The sequence below is a fragment of the Vicugna pacos genome, chromosome 3, assembly GCF_048564905.1.
Source record: "Vicugna pacos chromosome 3, VicPac4, whole genome shotgun sequence".
In the NCBI taxonomy this organism is placed as follows: Eukaryota; Metazoa; Chordata; class Mammalia; order Artiodactyla; family Camelidae; genus Vicugna; species Vicugna pacos.
The window spans coordinates 32,562,814-32,582,770 of NC_132989.1; the positions used below are offsets into that span (position 1 = coordinate 32,562,814).

The 19,957-nt window shown below is 38.6% G+C and overlaps 1 protein-coding gene across 11 annotated transcripts in view; it reads right to left on the reverse strand.

Moving 5' to 3' along the window:
• Nucleotides 1-19,957, reverse strand: part of MEGF10 (multiple EGF like domains 10) — a 366,325-nt gene that overhangs the window by 156,598 nt on the left and 189,770 nt on the right. For all 11 annotated transcript variants that reach the window (XR_012069865.1, XM_072957545.1, XM_072957544.1 and 8 more), the window contains 3 exons: nt 9,373-9,505; nt 1,930-2,031; nt 530-630 (listed from right to left, as the gene is read on the reverse strand). Coding sequence is in view for 10 of the 11 variants with exons in the window: in XM_072957545.1 (XP_072813646.1) it covers nt 530-630; nt 1,930-2,031; nt 9,373-9,488 (319 nt within the window). In the remaining variant the exon portion in view is untranslated. The remainder of the gene's footprint in view (nt 1-529; nt 631-1,929; nt 2,032-9,372; nt 9,506-19,957) is intronic.

The following is a 19,957-nucleotide window of genomic DNA, read 5'->3' on the forward strand; positions in this document are numbered from 1 at the left end:
AAGACGGGGAGAGGACAGGAGAGAGAAATGACAATGGAAGAATGTCTACTCTGTGACCCAGACGTATAGTCATCTCTCACTGTGAAAGTGCCTCTACTTTTAAGAAGCCTATCATTCTGTGTCAGGAAAGAACAAGCTGGCCTCTCGGAAGTTGACTCCGGACTCTGGGGAGCTGTTGCAGGAAGGTTATATCTCTGTTCTCTTCTGTGACCTAAGTCTAATGACTCCCTGACCAGTTTCCAAACAGACGTGTACTGAACAGCTGTAACCACACTGCAGCATTCGGCCTTGAATTATCTTTCTCTAGTATCTGTTTTCTCTTCAAATGACATTCATTTGGATATTTTTGATAGGACAGCGGGACACAGTGAATGCGTCCTTCCTTAGAGATCAAGAAAGCAGCAGTGAGTAAAAGGAAATGATCCGAGGTGCCCCATCTCCCCAGGCCTCCGTCTCGGCTGCCGTTAACAGACACAAACCAACATAGCAAAAAATAAATGAACCTTCAAGAGGTATAAATCTTACTTACGGACACACATTTCCCTGCTTTCATAAAATCCAGGGCAACACTGGGATTTGCGCCTATACATAGTTTTTTCTCCGTGTCGATAGGCCGTCCGATAACTGATTCTATATAAAGGGGAAAACCACACTGTTACTTCTTTTAACCTGCAATTTGCTTCAAAACCAAGAATTTATCTTTTAATACAAAAAAGAACTCTTAAGTATAATAAAAGTATAAGAAGTAAAGTACTCCAAAATATTTAAGAAGAAACATGGGATATACGTTTTGACCAGTATTATGCTAACTCCCCAATTTGCTAAGAATATACTGATTGCCCATTTAAGCCAACCTACACTTTATTTCAAAGGATCAGAAGTTTCATGACCTCCCTACTTCACTTATCTTGAGATATCTTGGAAGGTATTAATTTCATACATGATACTTACCTAATAATCCATCATTTATCTACATACACTTTAGAGGAAAAATTCACAGAATTCTTTAAAAAATCTGTCAGTGTAGTCTTATCTCACTATAAAACAGAAAGCTAATAGACAAAGACCTATACATTTAACTAAAGCTTCATTCATTTACTGATTCATTTCTATAACACACATTTATTAAGCACTTCTTATATTCTTAGGCACTGAGGAAAGAGCTCATAGTGAGTGAAAAAACATAAAACTCTTGCTCTCACTGGGGAATACAGATCTGCAGAATTTAATACACACATTAAGCAAACAAATGCATCAAATAGTAGCTGGTAATGATTAAATGCTGTGATTGAGTAATCAGGGAATAGATTGTGACAGGATGGGAAAGTTGGTTTAGACAAAGTGGTCAAAGAAAGCTTGCCTGAAGAAATGACACTGAACACAAACATCATTTAGTGTAGCAGAAATCAGAAGGTGTCACGCTCCACCCAGGACCCATATAACTCTAAGTATTTCACTAATGAATTCAAGGTACCACAGTTTTCTTCCCTATTAACACTATTATTTAATATGTTGTTTCTGTTTTCACATTTTAGAAAAAAAAACTGTGGCTTCTTTTGGCTTAAGGTGAGGTCAAATTTAAGTTAGTCTGAACTGAATCAGATGTTCAAATAGAAATAGAGGGTAGGATACGAGTTTCTTGTTATCTGGTGTCTCCCCCTAGTTATGCCCAACAGCTGGGTGAATTCTTGCTAACCAAATGAAGGTAATCGGGAGAAGTTTTCTGTGCAAGCTCTTTTAAGTGCACAGACAACATTTTTGCTTTTCTCTGTCTCCTGTGATTTGGAATATACTGCTATGCCAATAGCAAGCACTCAGTAACCATTCACTAGATGAACGGATGCACCTTCTTAAGTGTTTAATATCCCTGATTGTATCAGAGTCCTTCCCAGTTAGCCAAACTCATCAATATAGCTGAGCTTCCATTACCTGTGCCGCGTGCATTTAAACCAGTTCAGAATGTCAGTGCAGCTAGTGTAGTAAATTTGATCAAAGGGATGTGGGTACGATTCTTGTACGGTCACAGAATAGCTGAAAAGAAGAGGAAAGAGAAGGAATCGGTATTACTCTTTCTTACATTAATGATTTGCTATGTACAAAAAACAATCGTAGGCTAAATTATTTCCACTTGCAACTCCACACTGACTTAACAGAAAATGTCTATGTTTACAGGTTTCTATTTGAACTAGAACCCCAAATGGTCCAATATTAATAATACATTTGTAATTCTTATTTTTATTGAAGTATAGTCATTTTACAATGTTAGTTTCAGGTGTACAGCAAAGCGATTCAGTTATACATACATACACATATAATTTCAGATCCTTTTCTATTATAGCTCATTACAAGAAACAGAATATAGTTTCCTGTGCTACACAGTGGGTCCTTGTTGTTTATCTATTTTATGTATAGTCACGTGTATCTGTTAACCCCAAACTTCTAATCTAATATTAATATATTTAAGACAGGAGTTCTTGCAATAAGCTTCCAAAAAATTCTCATTGATGAATTACCGTAAACTCTGATACTCCTAAATTTAAAAGCATATCACCACGTATTTTTCTGTATTTAATTCCATCCCCCAGCCCCCAGGGGTCCAAGGACAACTAAGACATTTAACAAAAAGTTTTCGATCTAGGCCTTCTGTAAATAATAAGGGTAAATCAGCAAAGAGACAACTCGAGTACATTTAGCTACCGATTCCAGAAAATCAGAAAGAGTATACTTTTCTGGTTGGAACTTGGAATAATTTCGTTTTGTGTGCCTGCCCTACTTCTCAGGCAATGAAAGAATATATACGACCTCTCCATAAAAGCTAGAAAGTCTTTAAACCTGATTCTAAACACATGGCTGAGACAATTAGCCTGAGATAATCTTACCAACAACCTGCTACTAATTAAACAGTCTGTTTTCCAATATATTTTCACTAACAGCTTCTTGTTAGAGTAAAAGCATGCAATTCTGTGGGCCTAAGAATGTGGGGGGGAAACATCCATGAACTATACAGACCATGTGATGTTCAAATCCCATACTTTTTCTTTTTTTTTTTTTTACATTTTTTATTGATTCTTAATCATTTTACAGTGTTGTGTCAAATTCCAGTGTTCAGCACAATTTTTCAGTCATTCATGGACATATACACACTCATTGTCACATTTTTTTCCTCTGTGATTTATCATAACATTTTGTGTATATTTCCCTGTGCTATACAGTGTAATCTTGTTTATCTATTCTACAATTTTGAAATCCCAGTCTATCCCTTTCCACCCTCTACCTCCCCCGATACTTTTTCATTCCAAAGCAGTCTATTATATGCACAAGAGCTTAGATTTCTGGCCTACAGGAAAATCTGGAGAATTCCCTTTTCAGAACAATTTATTCTATTTTCTTTAACAGTCTCTTAAAGATTCCCACTAAAATCTTGAATTCACACTAACTACCAAAAAAAAAAAAAAGGGTCACACTCATGTACTCACTTGCTGCAGATCAATAACCCAAGTTCATTAATACGAACTATCAACTATATACGGTATGGAAGGAAATGAGGTTAAAATTTCAGCATGAAGAATTCAGGTTAGATAGAGAGCAGAACTGGCCTCACAAACAGTGGGAGTTCTTTCTCCAGGTGGCCTCCCTTAGTCATTATGAGACATCCATAAACTAATTACACTATTCACACTTGTGTATTTTATTCTCTGTGACATTGCAACTTGATTTCTAGGTAAATTTAGGGATCCTCACAAATTATAAGCAGGGGCAATAGGTCCTACTGAAAAGATCCCTGGATTACAAGAAGGCAGGGTTAGAATCCTGATCTGATCCTGAGAAACTGCCTGACCTTCAGCAGATAAGCTCACTTTCCTAGGTTTTGATGATGACATCTTAAAAGCAGGGGGTCAGATGTTCCTGACTTGGCATTCTGGATTTCTAACATGCATTTTAGAGGACTGCTTCCTTCCACTCCTACAGATGACACCCTACAAGAACAGGTTCAGACAAGTATAGAGTATGTGACTCCCTACATCTCTGATGTAACTCCTTCAGGTTAAAGCGAGAGGCCGCAGTTAAAACATAAATGTTCTTGGAGGGAACTATCACATGAAGTTACTTGTATTTCCTTCAGACCCCTAGCAGTGTCCTGAGGTTCAGGATGATGCAAATTCTAAGACTTCCTAGCCAATCCTTTTTTCTCCCTCTCCAGCTGCTTGTAAATAACTGAGTCTTGAGGCCTGCAGCCTTCTCTCCCCACTCCAGTTCCAGTAGAGAACAAAGTAAACGCATGTCCTGTGTGTGGGACGGCTCTACAGGCAGTCCTACGTTACCCTCGAGCAACACAGAGCAGCTTTTCACGTGTGCGGTAGGAATGCGAAAGAAACCACTCTAAATTAATGCCACTTGGGTAAAACAATGTCATCTCCCAGGCCTTACAACACTAATCGAGCTGAACTAAATTAGTCGGTTGGAACAAGATGTGATGCAGTATTCCCACGAAATGTTGCAGGCCACGTTATGGTGTTAAGGTCTGAACGCTTTGGAGAGCAAAAGTAATGATCAGCAAACACAGGCCACTGTATGTGACGGGGGAGTTGACTCCACAAGCACATGTGAAAAGTGTCTTCACTAATTTCTAGCAGCCTGGAAGGTTGCTTACACGGAGAAAATGTTACAGTACAGGAATTTCCTCTTCTGGACAATAGCTTTTCACCAAGAGCACACATTGCAGGATGTGTCTCTGCTTTTAAGACATAAAAAAAGCTCATCTCTATAAAAGGGTAATCAAACCATTAAATATTTCAATTCAACAAACAATTATTGAAAAACTCACATGCAATTCCTGCCCTCAAAGAGAAGCCAGCAAGCAAATAAATGCTAAAAATAACATGCTATGACTTTAATGGAGAGACATATACAGTTTGGGGGAAATCGGAATCTAAAATTCACTATGGTGGAGCATTTCTCTTCAATCTTAACACTTCTCATTAGAATTATTCGGAGTCTCAAACTCAACGAAGAACAGACTGAACGTAAATTACTTTTCCCTTTGATCAGATACTGAGGCTTCCAGTTTACAGAAGGGTTCTAAGCCTTTTCAATCCAAAATTCTTTTATACATTCTTTTTTCTTTTCTAAACAATCTCTCTTTTTATTTTTCATTTTTAATATTATCGTCACAGTAGAAAATCTAGAAAACAAACTTTTAAGACAGTGAGAGAATTTCCTAAGTCTGACCTAATCACCACCACCATTTGGCTGAATTTCTTTACAGTTGCTAGGGGTTCTTAGTTTTTAGTGTTAGTTTAGCTTTTTTGTTTTTATATTTTTATATTCATGCTATGCACATACCTTTAAACCTACTTTAAGAGCATATCATAAGCATTTTTCCATGTTAGTCAAACTATGACTGCCAAATACTCGTGACTACACCAAATTTGCTCCATACCTACTAATCTTTAGACAATTAAGTTTTTGTCACCTTTCAAGCCACGTTCTGGAAGCTGTGTGCCTGCATCATGAAGGAAAATATCTCTGAGAAATGGACGGCCTCCTCTGGTCCTTATCACTGCTTCTCTGGCCAGTACCTGGGATGCTGTTTAAACTTAATTAGCACCTTTGCTAACAAGCCACACCTCCATGTTCAGCTGCAGCTGCTCTTAAAGTCACAGAACGGGAAGGAATCTTCTCGATTGTCTAGCCCAATCCCATTTTCATCACAAATAAGCAACGAGATCCCAGTACTAGTGGTCAGTCTGGAGCTAGCACTAACACCAGGACCCCCCAGACACCATCCTGCCCCTCTGTCCCTCTCAGATGTCACTAGAACAGCTAAAGTTTCTACAGTAGACAGTGAGCGGCAAACTGTAGTATAAAAGGAATTTGATCTCAATTCTGCACTATTTCCAACATCAAGATGCTAAACTCTTTATCTCCTGCTTGTTTGTTTAACCTTCTCAAACACATTGAAAACATATCATCATCATGATTCTAACCTATTAAGTATTATCTGCAGAGGAACGCCAGCAAGATTTGATTTAAGGTCAAAGAACAGGGGGAGGAAAAGCCATCATCACTTGGACACATTCCAAAGTGGTTAATTACATTTGATCTACCTAAATTACCTTGTTACTTAATCAGATATGGTAATAATGATCATTTCTTAACTGTTTGCTTCACGACTGCAGCTTCAATTACTACCAGTATGTGTCCCACCCCCAAGGGACTGGGCAGAGAATGGCTTCTCTTTATTTGTGCCTTCTTTAGAAGAAACCCCAAAAGAGGGAAACGCTTAAACCCACACAACAGGGAAAGGGAATGTGGAGAAGGAACAGATGATTCATGGCATTATTCATTTTCCAAAAGGATGCGGTACAGAATTCCTTTAATAACAAGCATCCCTTGTGTATTTTAAATGATTTAATTTTCCTTAATTTCATTTCATGTACAACTTCTAAGAATCACAACTGCTGCATTAAAATGAGGCATGCTTTTCTTTGAAAGCAAATGGTTCAGTATGTTTGGGGAGGGACCTGAGAGTCTGCATTTCCATCAAGCTCCCAGCTGAGGTTCCTGCCACTACAGTTTCACAGACCACACTCTAAGAAATAAGGCTACAGGTGAGGCCAGGGCTCGGATGTTGGTGACAGGTGTGTTTGAGTATAAGGAAAACCTACAATGAGCCCTACTCAGCTCTACCTCCAGGAATTTTGTCCTTGAAGCTAATCATCTTCTGCCCATTTCAATTCAAGCTCATTTCAGTTTTTGAAAACACAGGAGAACCTGTCACCAACACTCTTATTTGTTTGTTTTTGTTTTGTTTTTTAAATATATTTTTATTACAGTATAGTCAGTTTATAATGTTGTGTCAATTTCTGGTGTACAGCATAATGCTTCAGTCATATAGGAACATACATATATTCATTTTCATATCCTTTTTAACCATAAGTTACTATAAGATACTGAATATATTTCCCTGTGCTTTACAGTATGAACTTATTGTTTATCACCAACACCTTTATTTGATCTTTTAAATAATAAATACTCCTTTCTGCACTGTTGCCAAAGCAATTTCAGTTTTTTTTTTTTAACCTGTCTTCAAAGCTTTATAACAGCAAATTTATCAGTAAGAAGATTTTGGCTGTCAATTTTTCTTTCTAGCAGTTCTTGGAAAAATATGGACAGGAAAAAAATATCCATCATTTCCTGATTTTTTCCACACTCAATTTCCCTCCCCATTAGTACTTTAGAAGTTACTCTAATCACTTGTACAAGAATGGAATTACATTACGTTTAGAGATTAACATGCTTCTGCTCTCTCTCTCCCTGCTGCCCCTACTAGTGATGTCCACATTTCATCATTTCCCATCAAAGCATGAGCTTCCTCATCAACAATTATTTACTGAGCACATACCATATGCAAGGCAGTGTTTTAGACACTGGGAATTAAAAATGGCAAACAGAACAATGCAGTTATGTGTTGGTAAGTTTAGCTAAATATTGAGCAAGGAATCAGGACAAAATGTGTACATTTGAGTGGGTGCTGGATTACTTGCAGACTTGGGTTCTTTTCTCTTTAGAGCCTCTCCCTCAGAGAGTTCATCTGTTCAGGTCTCATCATGCTGGAGACTCCCAAATCTATATTCCCAAACACTTCCTGGCCCATGTATCTACTCGATCTTACGACCACAACATGACAAAATCAGTGATCTCTTCCCTGTCAAATCAAATCCCTTCCTTTTTTTTTCCACATGTGCAATTACACCTCCACTCTTTCCCGCAGCAGATTCTAAAGCTCAGCCTTTTCTGCCTCTTTCACATCCTACAGTTAATGTATCACTAAAGCCTCTTGATTCTTACTTCACGAAATCTTACAAATTTGACTTTTTCTTCCATTCCAAAGCTATCATCCTCCAAGGAGTTCAACCACCAATGGACTCCCCCTTTTCTAAATTTGATATGTACCCGTAATTCATGTATTCATTGATTCACTTTTTATTACTTTAATAAATATTTATTATGTACTTTGTGGGTGAAATGTTTTCTGGAAGGTTCTGTGAAAATTATAAAGATAATTAATAGGAGGTCCCTCCTCGTAAATTCTGTATAATAGTCAATGCCACAAATATGTAAACTTTATTACACATACATGTTTCTTCTACAGCTTAAAGTGTCATAATGATACATAACTCTATTGATCCATCAAGGAAATATGTTTTTGTGACCCTAACTGTAATACTGCCAATGGAGATGTGGACCGGCCCTCGCCAAAAAAAAGCACTGTGAGTAAGGAACCAGTGTGCCCCAAGAATAACACAGCTGCTGTGCTTGAAAGCCTCTGAGCTTTGTGCATCCTACCCATGGGTGACGACAGTGATGAGAATGTGTACTGTGGTGCACTAAGCATGGTGCTGAGGGTGATGGGATAAAAAGACCAAGAGTTTGATGTCATTGCACTTACAGCTATTAAAAAGGTGTATTACTCTTAGTACCCCATACTGTCTATTTGTCTGAAAAATTTGCAGTGTTAATTTTGGATAAAGATACATACTTTCTTAGGAATGCAAGTAGCATTAGAGCAGAGTAAACTGCGTTGGACTGCACTACGATATCACTAGATGATTCGAGCTATTTTTGTGTTCCAAAGGGACTATGAGATGACCTTTTATTTTGTACTTCCTCTGTATTTCCTACTGCAAATCTGGACACATATCTGGACATTACATCATCTGCTTTCATATAATCTACTCAGTCTTGTCCTCCAATACTGTACTGACCCTCATCTTGTTGGTCACAGCGTTTCATGGTCTGCATGGCACTGGTTTCAAACTACCTTCCTTTCCTAGAATCCCTCCAATCACTGTCATCCATTAGTCTTATTCAGGTTTTCGGAGACATCTCAGGTGACACCATCTCCATGCAGCCTTGCCAGTTCCTCCAGAAATCACATCTCCTTCAGGCCACCTACCACAGAATTTTTTATGCCATACATTTCAGCACTGTAGTACGTTACTCCCTACTGTCTCCCACTGCTCTTATTGCTGCCCACACGTAAGTCCAGCTCCACCAAATTATTGCAAATAGATACAGAGCAGGCAGAAGCCCTTAGGGAGGTCACTTTAATAGAGTTATTCATGTTTCCCCTGGACTTACAATCACACCTGTGTAAGAATCAATATATCAGGGTTTTTTTTTTACATTATATTCTCTAAGACCAAGTGACTTATACTATCTAATTCATTACATATAACTAACGATTTTTACATAAAAGGAATTTTACAATCTCTTCTGAAATTCTGATTTGATATATGAAACTGATAATGATAGTACATAAAGGAATCTATCAGAAATTACTTCTCAAATGACTTTTGAAACTATTACCTTTCCCAGTGGCTACACACATTAGGGTCTTCAAGGTTCAGAGATGATGCTGTTCTGATCCAGTGGCATAACAATAAGCAGATAAAGCCCAGGCACGAGTTCAAAGAAATAACCATCTTTTCTGAAGAAAAATCTACAAGAAAAAAAATCCAAATTAGGGAAGCATTAAAATGACCCACATGGAATTCTTTTCAGTACAGTAACTATTCAGTAGCAGTTGTCACTAGGGCTGAAACACACATAACGAGTCTTGGGTTTAAATAGATGGGTCACCAGCTTTCATGGTCCAGGAGAGAGAGGTATTTCTTATGTTGTCAGGATGGCCACCATTTTGTAAATTACTAAATGTGCAAATCATTGTTAATTGCCACCAGAACAAAAGGCCTTCTCATCCATGCCAGCCAACATTAAAGGAATCTACCCGAACAACTCAGAGCGACACAGGCTTCCAGATTCTCTCACCAGGCGTATTTCCCTTCTGGAAGAAGAGGTCTCACAGAGGAATCTGGCCTCATTTGTCCTAGAGGATAAACAATGAGACAGAAGCTCCATTGACTCAAGGGAGAGGCACCTCAGGCTTAAACTGAGATTCATTCAAAAATTCATTCAACGTGCACTGAATGCCTACTCTGTCCTAGGCACTGTGCAAAAACTGGACAGAAAGCACAGATCTACTTCCTGTTCCTGATCATTAAGATCTTGATAATTTAATAATCATGACAAAAATCATGACATTAGTTTCTTATATTTAGTGCTTCTGTTTCCCCCTCTGCTAAACAGAAACAAAACCAGCTGTTTTATAGATGTTTCTCCATAGGTGTACAGAAAACAGTGTAAAGGTGTTTGGAGGTGAAAATTGGAGAAAATAAACCTGTTATTATTGACAGGAAGAAAGATCATAATGGAAAAACAAATAGTAACATCTCTGCAAAAGAATTAGGCCTGCAAAGGAGATAGAAGAAGAGGGAAGAGAATGTTTCAGGCAAAGGGAACAGAGGTGAGGGAAGGTCAGGCACCCGTAAGGAGATCAAATTAGCTCAGCTGGAGAAAGAGACAGGGGGCACATCACAACGGGTTGTATAAGACATCAGCAAGTATGTGAACCTCATCCAAGGGTAACAGAGAGCTAGGAAAGGGTCTGGGGTGACATCAGAAAAATCACTGGCTGCAGGGGAAGAAGGACATGCAGGGGGAGACTGTCAGAGGAAGGTCATTTGAATCACGACTTTGGGTGAAATAAGGATGTAACACTGGGGTTGCAGGGAACTGAGTGATTCTGCGGGTTTTTCAGGAGGTGAAACTGATAGGACTTGGTGATTGAATGCAGGAGTAAGAGAGAGGGACCCTTGGGTGCAGGGTGAGCCCCTCATGGAGATGGGAAGCACAGAAGCCCTCATCCTGGGAGGCAGGGAGGGCAGAGGTAGGGGGAAGAGGCTTTAGTTCTGTTTTAAATATGTCAAATTTGAGGTTCCTGTGAGACATTCACATGAAATCACCTGTGGGCATTTACTGAACCCCTGCCCTGTGCCAGGCACTGGTCAGCTCGAGCCTGTAACAGCTGCAATGCATATGCCTGGACACCTTCCCTGTATCTTTGCCCCTAGAAACCTTGCACTTTAGTGAGGAGGAAAAGTTCAACTGTCACACTACATAAAATGACTTTATACAATCATAAAAATGGACATGGAATTAGAAATAGCTGATGCATTGACTAATGCAAAAGAAAACAAGCATTCACCTGCCTGTTAGTAAACTGGTGAAACTGAGACAAGAGGGAAGTGGGCAAGGCTACCCATGAAAACAATGACATAGCAACCCAAGATTCAACTCCCAGTGGACCTTGAGGCCCAAGATGGAGGGAGACCTGATCTCCAGCGGACTTTGAGCTTCATTACACGCACACTGTATTGTGTTAGGATGGTGAGTGACACACCCACAGGCATCATGACAATTCTGAGGCTGACCATAAAAGGTCAAAAAGTGGGTGGTGGCCCAATTCCAGGGAATCCTTGCCCCTTCCCCAAAGTAGCTGGAATAATCCTGCCACTTGCTGGCGTATGAAGTTACCGAGCCCATAAAAATCAACAACCCTGCACCCCGTGGTCACTCTCTCTCACTTTTAAAGACAGCCCACACTCTGTCTATGGATTATGTATCTACTTTTCCTTTAACCACCCCACACCTTGTGGCCAATCTCACTTTTTTCTAGAGGACACCATGCTCTGAGACCACTATCTCTCACCTCTGAAGATGGCCCGAACTCTGCCTTTGGATTGTGTATCTCCTAGGCCTCTCGCTCTCTCTCACCTACTGAAACAGCCCACACTGTCTGTGGAGTGTGTATCTCTCTGAAAAAAATCTACCTTCACTCTACTATGGCTTGCTCTTGAATTCTTTCCTGTGCAAAACCAAGGACCCTCACTTGGCGGGGCATGTCCCAGGGACTTGCCTGAGACCTGGGACATGGCCATCCTCCCATACCCCATTTTCCTGTATCAAAACTAGTAACAATAGGCCAGATTATGAGACCAAAGCAGTTATTTTCTGGGTGAGAGCTGGCATTTTGAGAAGTTATACTAACTTTCCACTCCAGGAGGTTACCAGTTTTTACTATCTAGGAACCAAATTTATTGAGGAATGATCTTCTGGTTTTAAAACGTAAGTTTATGAATCACTAGGCTATACACCAGAAACTATTACAATATTGTAAATCAACTATATTTCAATTTTTTAAATTTTAAGATAAATAAATAAAACATAAGATTATCTTAATAACAATACCAGCAAAAACCTAACCTTAGGAAATAGTTTAATTCATCAAATACAAGAAAATACATTAAATGAAGAAATATTAAATACTTTAAAACCAAGACTGTTTATAAGGACAAGTATATTAAGTATATTATGACAAGTTATCTATCTCTAACTCCACAAAGGCTAAAACAAAAGAAAATGTTTGATTTGGAATAAGGAATAAATGTCATGAATTTGTAGAATAATTAAAAGATGGTGTCAGCCACTATCTGAGATTGTGAAATCTTTAAAAGGGGGATTTCCCAGACTCATAGACATACAATACAAACTTGTGGTTGTCAGGGGGGAGATGGCTGGGAAGGGACAGACTGGGAGTCTGAAATTTGTAGATACTGACAGGCATATATGGAATAGATAAACAAGATTATACTGTATAGCACAGGGAAATACATACAAGATCTTGTGGTAGCTCACTGTGGAAAAGAATGTGACAGGGAATATATGTAAGTTCATGTGTGTCTGAAAAGTGTGCTCTACATTGGAAATTGACACAACATTCTAAACTGTAACTCAATAAAATAAAATTTAAAAATAAAAATAAAAAAATAAAAAGGGGATTTCCATCACCACAAAATAATTCCAATATATAAAGCATAAATGAGAAGCCAAAATATAGCTTATAAATTAATTCAAGTTACTGATGTTTCTAACCATCATGAAGTTGCAGAATCTGAAGCTGAATGTTATATAATTAAAGAAGCTATTCTGCTTAACAGGAAGGGATAAAAAGTAATCATGCTGACAATGATGATAAACAATAACCGCTAACATTTCCTGACCTATTACTGTGTTCCAGGTGCAGTGTGAACCTTTGACATGAATTACCTATTTAATCCTCCCAATAACTTACCTAAGAAGGTATTTTTATCATCCTCGTTTCACAGTTGCAGACATGTAATATACTATCGTGTATTCCTCATCCATCAGAAAAAGAACACCTTTCATATATTTGGTTGTAACAAATAAGCATGGCAAATATCTCTCTGTCTCATTGCCTTATCTATGTCAGGGTAAGTATTTTGTTTCAGTGAAGTGTGAAATATGTATATTAACTTTTCATTCTTTCCTCCAAGACAGAACACGGGAGCTGGTCAGCAGTAATCTGCCATCTACTCACAAACAATTACCCCAAATTGGAAAGTTTATGTCCTGAGTCACCATCTCAGATGCAAACCATCCATTTCCCAATTAGAAATGTTTAGTCTGTAAAGCTGGAGATTGCTGTAAGCAATGAATCGAACTGCCATGATAAAGAAAGAGGCTGTGTGTCGTCTTTTAATTTAAAAATTATAACGCCAAATTCTTGCTTTGCACCAGATGCATGGCCCTATGAAAGCTTTAGCCTCTCCATGGGGATGGCAGAAAAAAAAATGAAAAAGTAGAATTTGGTCACCTCCTCATTGCTTTTGAGATTGAGCATACAGAAAAATCAAACTGCATTGCAAAGTTGCTGGTGACGTTCATGTAAGGGAAAATAATAGTATATTTTAAATGGTATGTATGTCACTTGGTCTCTTATTCCCAGAGCATTTTCCAAATTAAAATTAGAAAATTAACTGAGTTCTAGAATAATCTCCATCAAAGTATAAAATGTTAAAGGCAAAAAGAATTGCTAGGTCAAGATGCAGGGATCATGCAAACTCACATAAACTGATTAAAACCATTTGAGAAAATAATTCAAACGTTACACATGGCAGAGGAAGAAGACTTTTCACAAACATACCAATGAGCTGTACAGAAGTACAGAAATGGAACGTTTCCCTATATTCAGAAACATGGGTGGTCTTTCCTTTTGTTCTGTTTTGTTTAATAAAAGCACTGATAGGCAATCAAAACAAGTGAATGGGGGCATTTCCTATACTCTTTCCCTATTTTATTTGTTTTCTTCTGTAGGTTTTGATGAGTAACCATGTGGACCATTTTTCCTTTACATCTACCCTGAAGGAAAAAAGTTCAATAATACATTTTTCTTCCCCATTTCTCTTTTAAGCTGTTATCTTGTTTGACACTATAATCTACCACTTTAGAGTACAAATGAAAACAAAATACAATCTTTAAAAAAAATAGCATTATTACAATTGGAGAAAAAAAAGCAACACAGTGATAACATGTTTCCTTCAAACAGACATTTTCAAACATTCAAAACTCTAAATTGGATGTGAAGCTACCCCTACCCACCCAGTCTTCATCTTTCCTTGTGGTTACATTTAACAAAATTTAAAATGTAAAAAAATAAAGTCATTTGCATGAACCCCCTAGTGTCAAACTTGATTGCATTCCATATCATTCACTTAATCATTATGGAAAAATCAAAACAGAAAATCAGTACAACTGATTAGCATTGCTAAAGTGCTCCTATTAGAAAGAGGAAACGCAGCAGGCAGAGTTAACTCTTACTGCCTACTCGGAAGGCAGGCTTTGCTTATTGTACCACAAAAACCTCAATAAACAATCAGGTTGAATAAAATCCTTACAATGGATGAGTCAGCGTTCTGATGACAGGGAGTAGTTTCTTTATAAGTGTGTTAGAGAGAAATAAATAATGGGGCGTTGACTTGCTAATTTATTTTTGCAACAACGAAGGAATAAATGATTCCAGACAATTCTTTCAGGCTCTAAAATCTATTGCCATCCTAGAATCGTTAAGTGCACCCATAGCAGTAACTTGGGTGCCCTTGCCCCGTGTTTTTTCAAGCTCATTTCTCTAAAATCCTCTCACAGTTCTCTAAATGAAAACTGATTTCCTGATTAAGAACAGCCACATTTTCACAATCCTCCCACCCTACCCAGATACCAAGAGCCCCCTAGTCCACTCGATCAGTCTATCATGTTATCTACAAAGGATGTACTAGCTTTTCCTTAAACTACTCAGAAAGGCTGCCCAGGTGTGCTGTGTTCTTCTGAAGCTCTGAGCCTGCTGAAGAGAGCATCAAAGGTCCAGCTTCAGAGTATTAAAGATGTCAAAAGAGTAATGCTTGCTGGTTGCCCCAAGAACAACCTCAGACGAGGACATTCATGGAAATACTTCACCGATAAAAGGAATCCCTGAGGCACTGTCCTGATTTCTATTTTCACCATCCAAAGCTAGTGATTCTAATAGCATATGACTTTATTCAAGCATAACTACTCATTTGAAATGGTACAATGTTATATATTTTTGTCTGGGAATCCCCAGGTTATTTTGCTAATCTCAAATACCACAACCAAGATAGTCTTCTAAGTCAAACTCAATCACGTTGTAATAGCGGCCACAAAGCACTTCTTGGAAGCTTCTAAGAATATAAGTTGAGTGTGGCTATTAACATTTAGTAAAATAAAAAAAAAAACCTCCAATTCTATTTTATAAACTTATAAGGGCTTTATAAACAACAACAAAAAAGCCCTAAACATTAGCATGAAGTGGGTGTTTAACAGCAGTTCTGGCATTCACTGAGCACTTTACATCAAGCAAAAACTGGGCAAATCCTTGAGGATGTCAGGCATTGACATACCTAAGCGGACTCACACCATCTCAACGCAGCAAGACAGAGCCAGGAGAAGACCAAACAGGCTGCTAGGGGAACACAGAGGCACAGCCTCACCTAATTAACCAGCTGTGAATGAAAAATATTGCCAACCATATCAGTGAATAAAGGATGCTGTGGCCATCAAGTCAGCAACCGCTACAGCCACTCCCCACGGTGAGGACAAGGTTACAGGATGCAGACAAGCAGGCAGCCTGGCCTCTGCAGCCATCCCCTGGTGCACCCTGAGGGAATTCAGGATATGAAAGAACAGCATACTGGCCCTAGATAGTTAGGTGCATATCAAAGGAATGATTTCAGTGAGCCCAGACCTTTGCACCTTTCCACACATAGAAAAGTGCTAAATTCCTCAACTTGATATCTGGTTTTCTTTAATTAATAGTAATCTTTTGATGCACCAAGTACCTGGTCTTTGTTGCAAAAACTCCTATATATCCAGGCTTTTCCTTTCTCGGGGCAGAACAGTCTATTAGAACGATCTGAGAGGCTGCTCCCACCCCCGTCCTGCCCCAGGCCTGAGTCCTCAGAAAGTCCACCAAATAAAACATAACTCTCAACTTATAGGTTGTGCATTTTATTTCGCCAACCCCACAGCTGTAATCCAGGTGGCATTAAGGGGCAGTTTTGGGGAGACCATGGTCATCCACTCATCACTAACTTTGGGAAGTACTCTACAACAATGCTGTAAATCCACCTCCTACAACAGATGGAAAAACATCCACAAATAATATCCACTAAGGATCTAAGGGCACGCAACTGTGCGAACTCCTGTGCCTTATAAGGCATGGTCTCTATCTTCAATAGTTCAAAATCTACTCCAGAGGAAGATTATAAATAAAATATAATTACTTGCCAAATGAGTCAACGTAGAAGGAAACTGACAGAGTTTGAAAAGAGAAAAGTCAATGTGCGCAGTGAAGGCTCATGAAAAAGGTCAAACATGAAAAGAAGTTTTCAAAAAATAAAAAACTAGAAATCACTGAGTGCCTACCTCAAGCCTCGTGCCTCACATACGGAATTTCATTCGCTGAGATTAAATGTTTCACCTGAAATTAGATAGTTAGAGCAGAGATTTGAACATGTCTGGCTGATGACTGCAATGTCTGATCCGCCCTCAGCATCACATCAGGATTAAAGGAAGCCTGTGGGCAAATGAATACCATGGGGAGGGGCCAAGAGGCAGAGAGAAAAGTGTGAGCCAAGGTGGAGAGCACAAAGTCTTGTAAGGAATTATGAGAAGTAGTGCTAGAAAGGAAGGCAGAGCTTCTTGACGAAAGGTCTGAAGCACCAAGCTAAGGAATCCCAATGATTTCATCCTGTCTGCATTGGAATACATGTAAGTCTTTGAGCAGGGTACATTATTTGATGAAAGAGGTGTTTTGGAGATGAGCACAGAGTAGGGGTTGAAAACCAAACCAAGGGAACGGCCTCACCTCCTGAAGGCAAAGAAAGTGGGTGGAGGTTAGTTCATTCAGGTGTGGGCTGGGCCTGCCTGTCCCAGTGCAGTAGTCTAAGGAATGGGAAGTATGTGAGAAACAACGAAGGGGAGAACAGGCAGGACAGGAAGAAATAATAGAAAATAGGGTTGATATTGGGGAGAGCTGCTTGGGGGTTAAACCATTCTGAATCCCAGTTATATTTTCTTGGTTCTGTCTATTTATATCTCCTACTGGGCAAATAATACATCTCTTCTTTATTAGAAAAAGAAACTTCAAATACTACTTCTTATTCCAGAATTTGGTAAATAAAATTATATTTATCTTCCTAAACTTCTCACAATTTAATATTTCTCAGTAATATTCCTACTCATTCTTCCCAACATGAAGAGTCCTCATTTTTTGGCCTGTCCAACAACAACAACAACAAAAACCTTGAATCCCTTTTACAAGATGTACTCTTTCTCTTTTTCAACAACTATGCTCTGGCAGTCCTAATTATACACTATTGTTGTAGCCAGGCTCTAAGGTAGCCTCCGACGAACCCTATCTTGTGTAAACTTTCCTCACAATGAATAGAGTAAACTTCTGTAACCAACAAGATACTGCAAAAATGACAGAATATAACTTGCAAACCTAGGTCATCAAAGACATTGCAGTTTCCATCTTGCTTTTTGAATCACCATTCTGTGAGAAGCCAGCTGCCATTTCATTAGGACACTGCCATTTCATAAGGCTGAGGCCTCCTGCCGACAGCCATGTGAGCAGATCCTCCAGCCCCTATCAAACCTTCAGATGACTGTAGCCCCTGCAGACATACTAGCTACAACCTCATGAGACCCTGAGCCAGAACCTCCAAGTAAGCTTCTCCCAAATTACTGACCCACAGAAATGATGAGATAATAAATGTTTGTTTTTTTAAGCCACCATGTTTTGAGCTAACTTGTTAACACAGCAATAAATAACCAACATGCCTATATTTCAATATGTGTACATCAAAAAAATATTTCATCTGACATCCAAAATAGCTCTCAGTAGTGCCCACCATCTCGTTGGCATCTTTAGTAGCAGTAGCACACAGAAGAACCCACCTGAAATGATTCTGAAATCTTTTCTCTACATTATAACACCTGGCAAGAGTCCCTCATCTTTTAATTACATTAAGTTATTTTGTCCCTGGAGGCATGACCTCACAGTGCCTGAGTTTTAAGGTGCATCTGCTGCCTTCCACACAAAGCACAATCCCAGATTATCCTGCCATTTATCCTTAACCATTTAACATTTGACCATCTGGAAGGACTGACCTGCCTCACAATAACTTGGAGAGCCTATCACATGCTCTGTGCAACAAATCATTTATAAAATATTAAATGAATGGATTCTTGACTCTTCCCTATATTGATTTTTCATCTACAAATACATGTTCCTTTCATTTTCTTGCAGTTGAACTAATTTTCTATGAATATCTTTGATAGGATGGTATATAAAATTGAATTATTATTTCATTTTTTAACTTTTTACTTTGAAATAATTCCAAGTTTGTTTGAAAGCTACGAAACAGAACAGTGTCCTCCACTCAGATTCATCAGTTGCTAACACTTTACCACATTTACTTTGTCACTCTCAACCTACATACACATTTATGTGCAATATAGATACATATTCTTTAAGCATTTTTTAAAAAACAATTTTTGGGGGGGAGGTAATTAGGTTTCTTTCTTTCTTTCCTTCCTTTTTAATGGAGGTACTGGGGATTGAGACCAGGACCTCGTGCATGCTAAGCATGCACTCTACCACTAAGCTATACTCTCCCCACATTGTTTAACCATTTGAAAGTAATTTGTACATATACAAATACTTCTAAATACTTCAACTTACATTTCCTAAGGATAAGAACATTCACCTATATAACTATAGTCCAATTGCCTACGTGAGGAAATTTAACATCAATGCTGTACTACCATCTAATCTATAGATCTAATTCAAATTTCATCAGCTATCTCTAATAATGTAATTATTTTAACAATCTTTCACATAGACATTCTTCAAAGCCTTTGCTCAAGAACAGACATCTGTTCTCTCAGTCAGCAAAAATGGGTGAAGCCCTCCCTGGCCTCTAGGAGTTTACAATCTAATGTGAGAACTGTGTCATGTGGATGGTAATAACAAGGCAACGTAAACCATGATAGGGTCAAAAGAGGTTATAAAACAAGTATAGGAGTTCAGAAAGTATTTCTAGCTGGCAAGTGGGGATTGGAGCATATTAAAGACAGCACTGGGTAGATGGAACACAACAGGCTGCACCCAAAGGAACCAGCAGGAGCAAAAGCAAGAGAAAAGAGCTTCCCACAGGGAAAAGCAAATAGGCAAGATTGTCTAGAGCACAGAGTGGAAAAGCAAGTGAGTGAAAGAGGAATTTTAAAGCCAGGTCAGGAATGGCATTAAACCATGATATTTAAGATTTACTCAAGGTACAATATTCAAACACTTTGAGACCTCAGGCAGTCTGAGAATAAATGTGTATAAGAAAAATGAACTAGAAAACAAAACTGGATCAGCCCAGGAAGAAAGGGAGACTAATTGCTTTTTTTCCCTTTCCACCAACAATACTGATTAAAGAACCTGAACATTTCAAGTTTGACCAATCCTGACACAACACAAGCAGGAAAAAAATCCAATGGCAACAGAATAAATGACAAAAGAAGGCAATTTCCTTTAGAAAAGAAAAATCAAATTAAAGTAAAGGGAAAGAGAAAAAAATAAAATTCTCCGATGTGCAGCAGGATACTTGAGGGTCAGGAGAATCTTAGG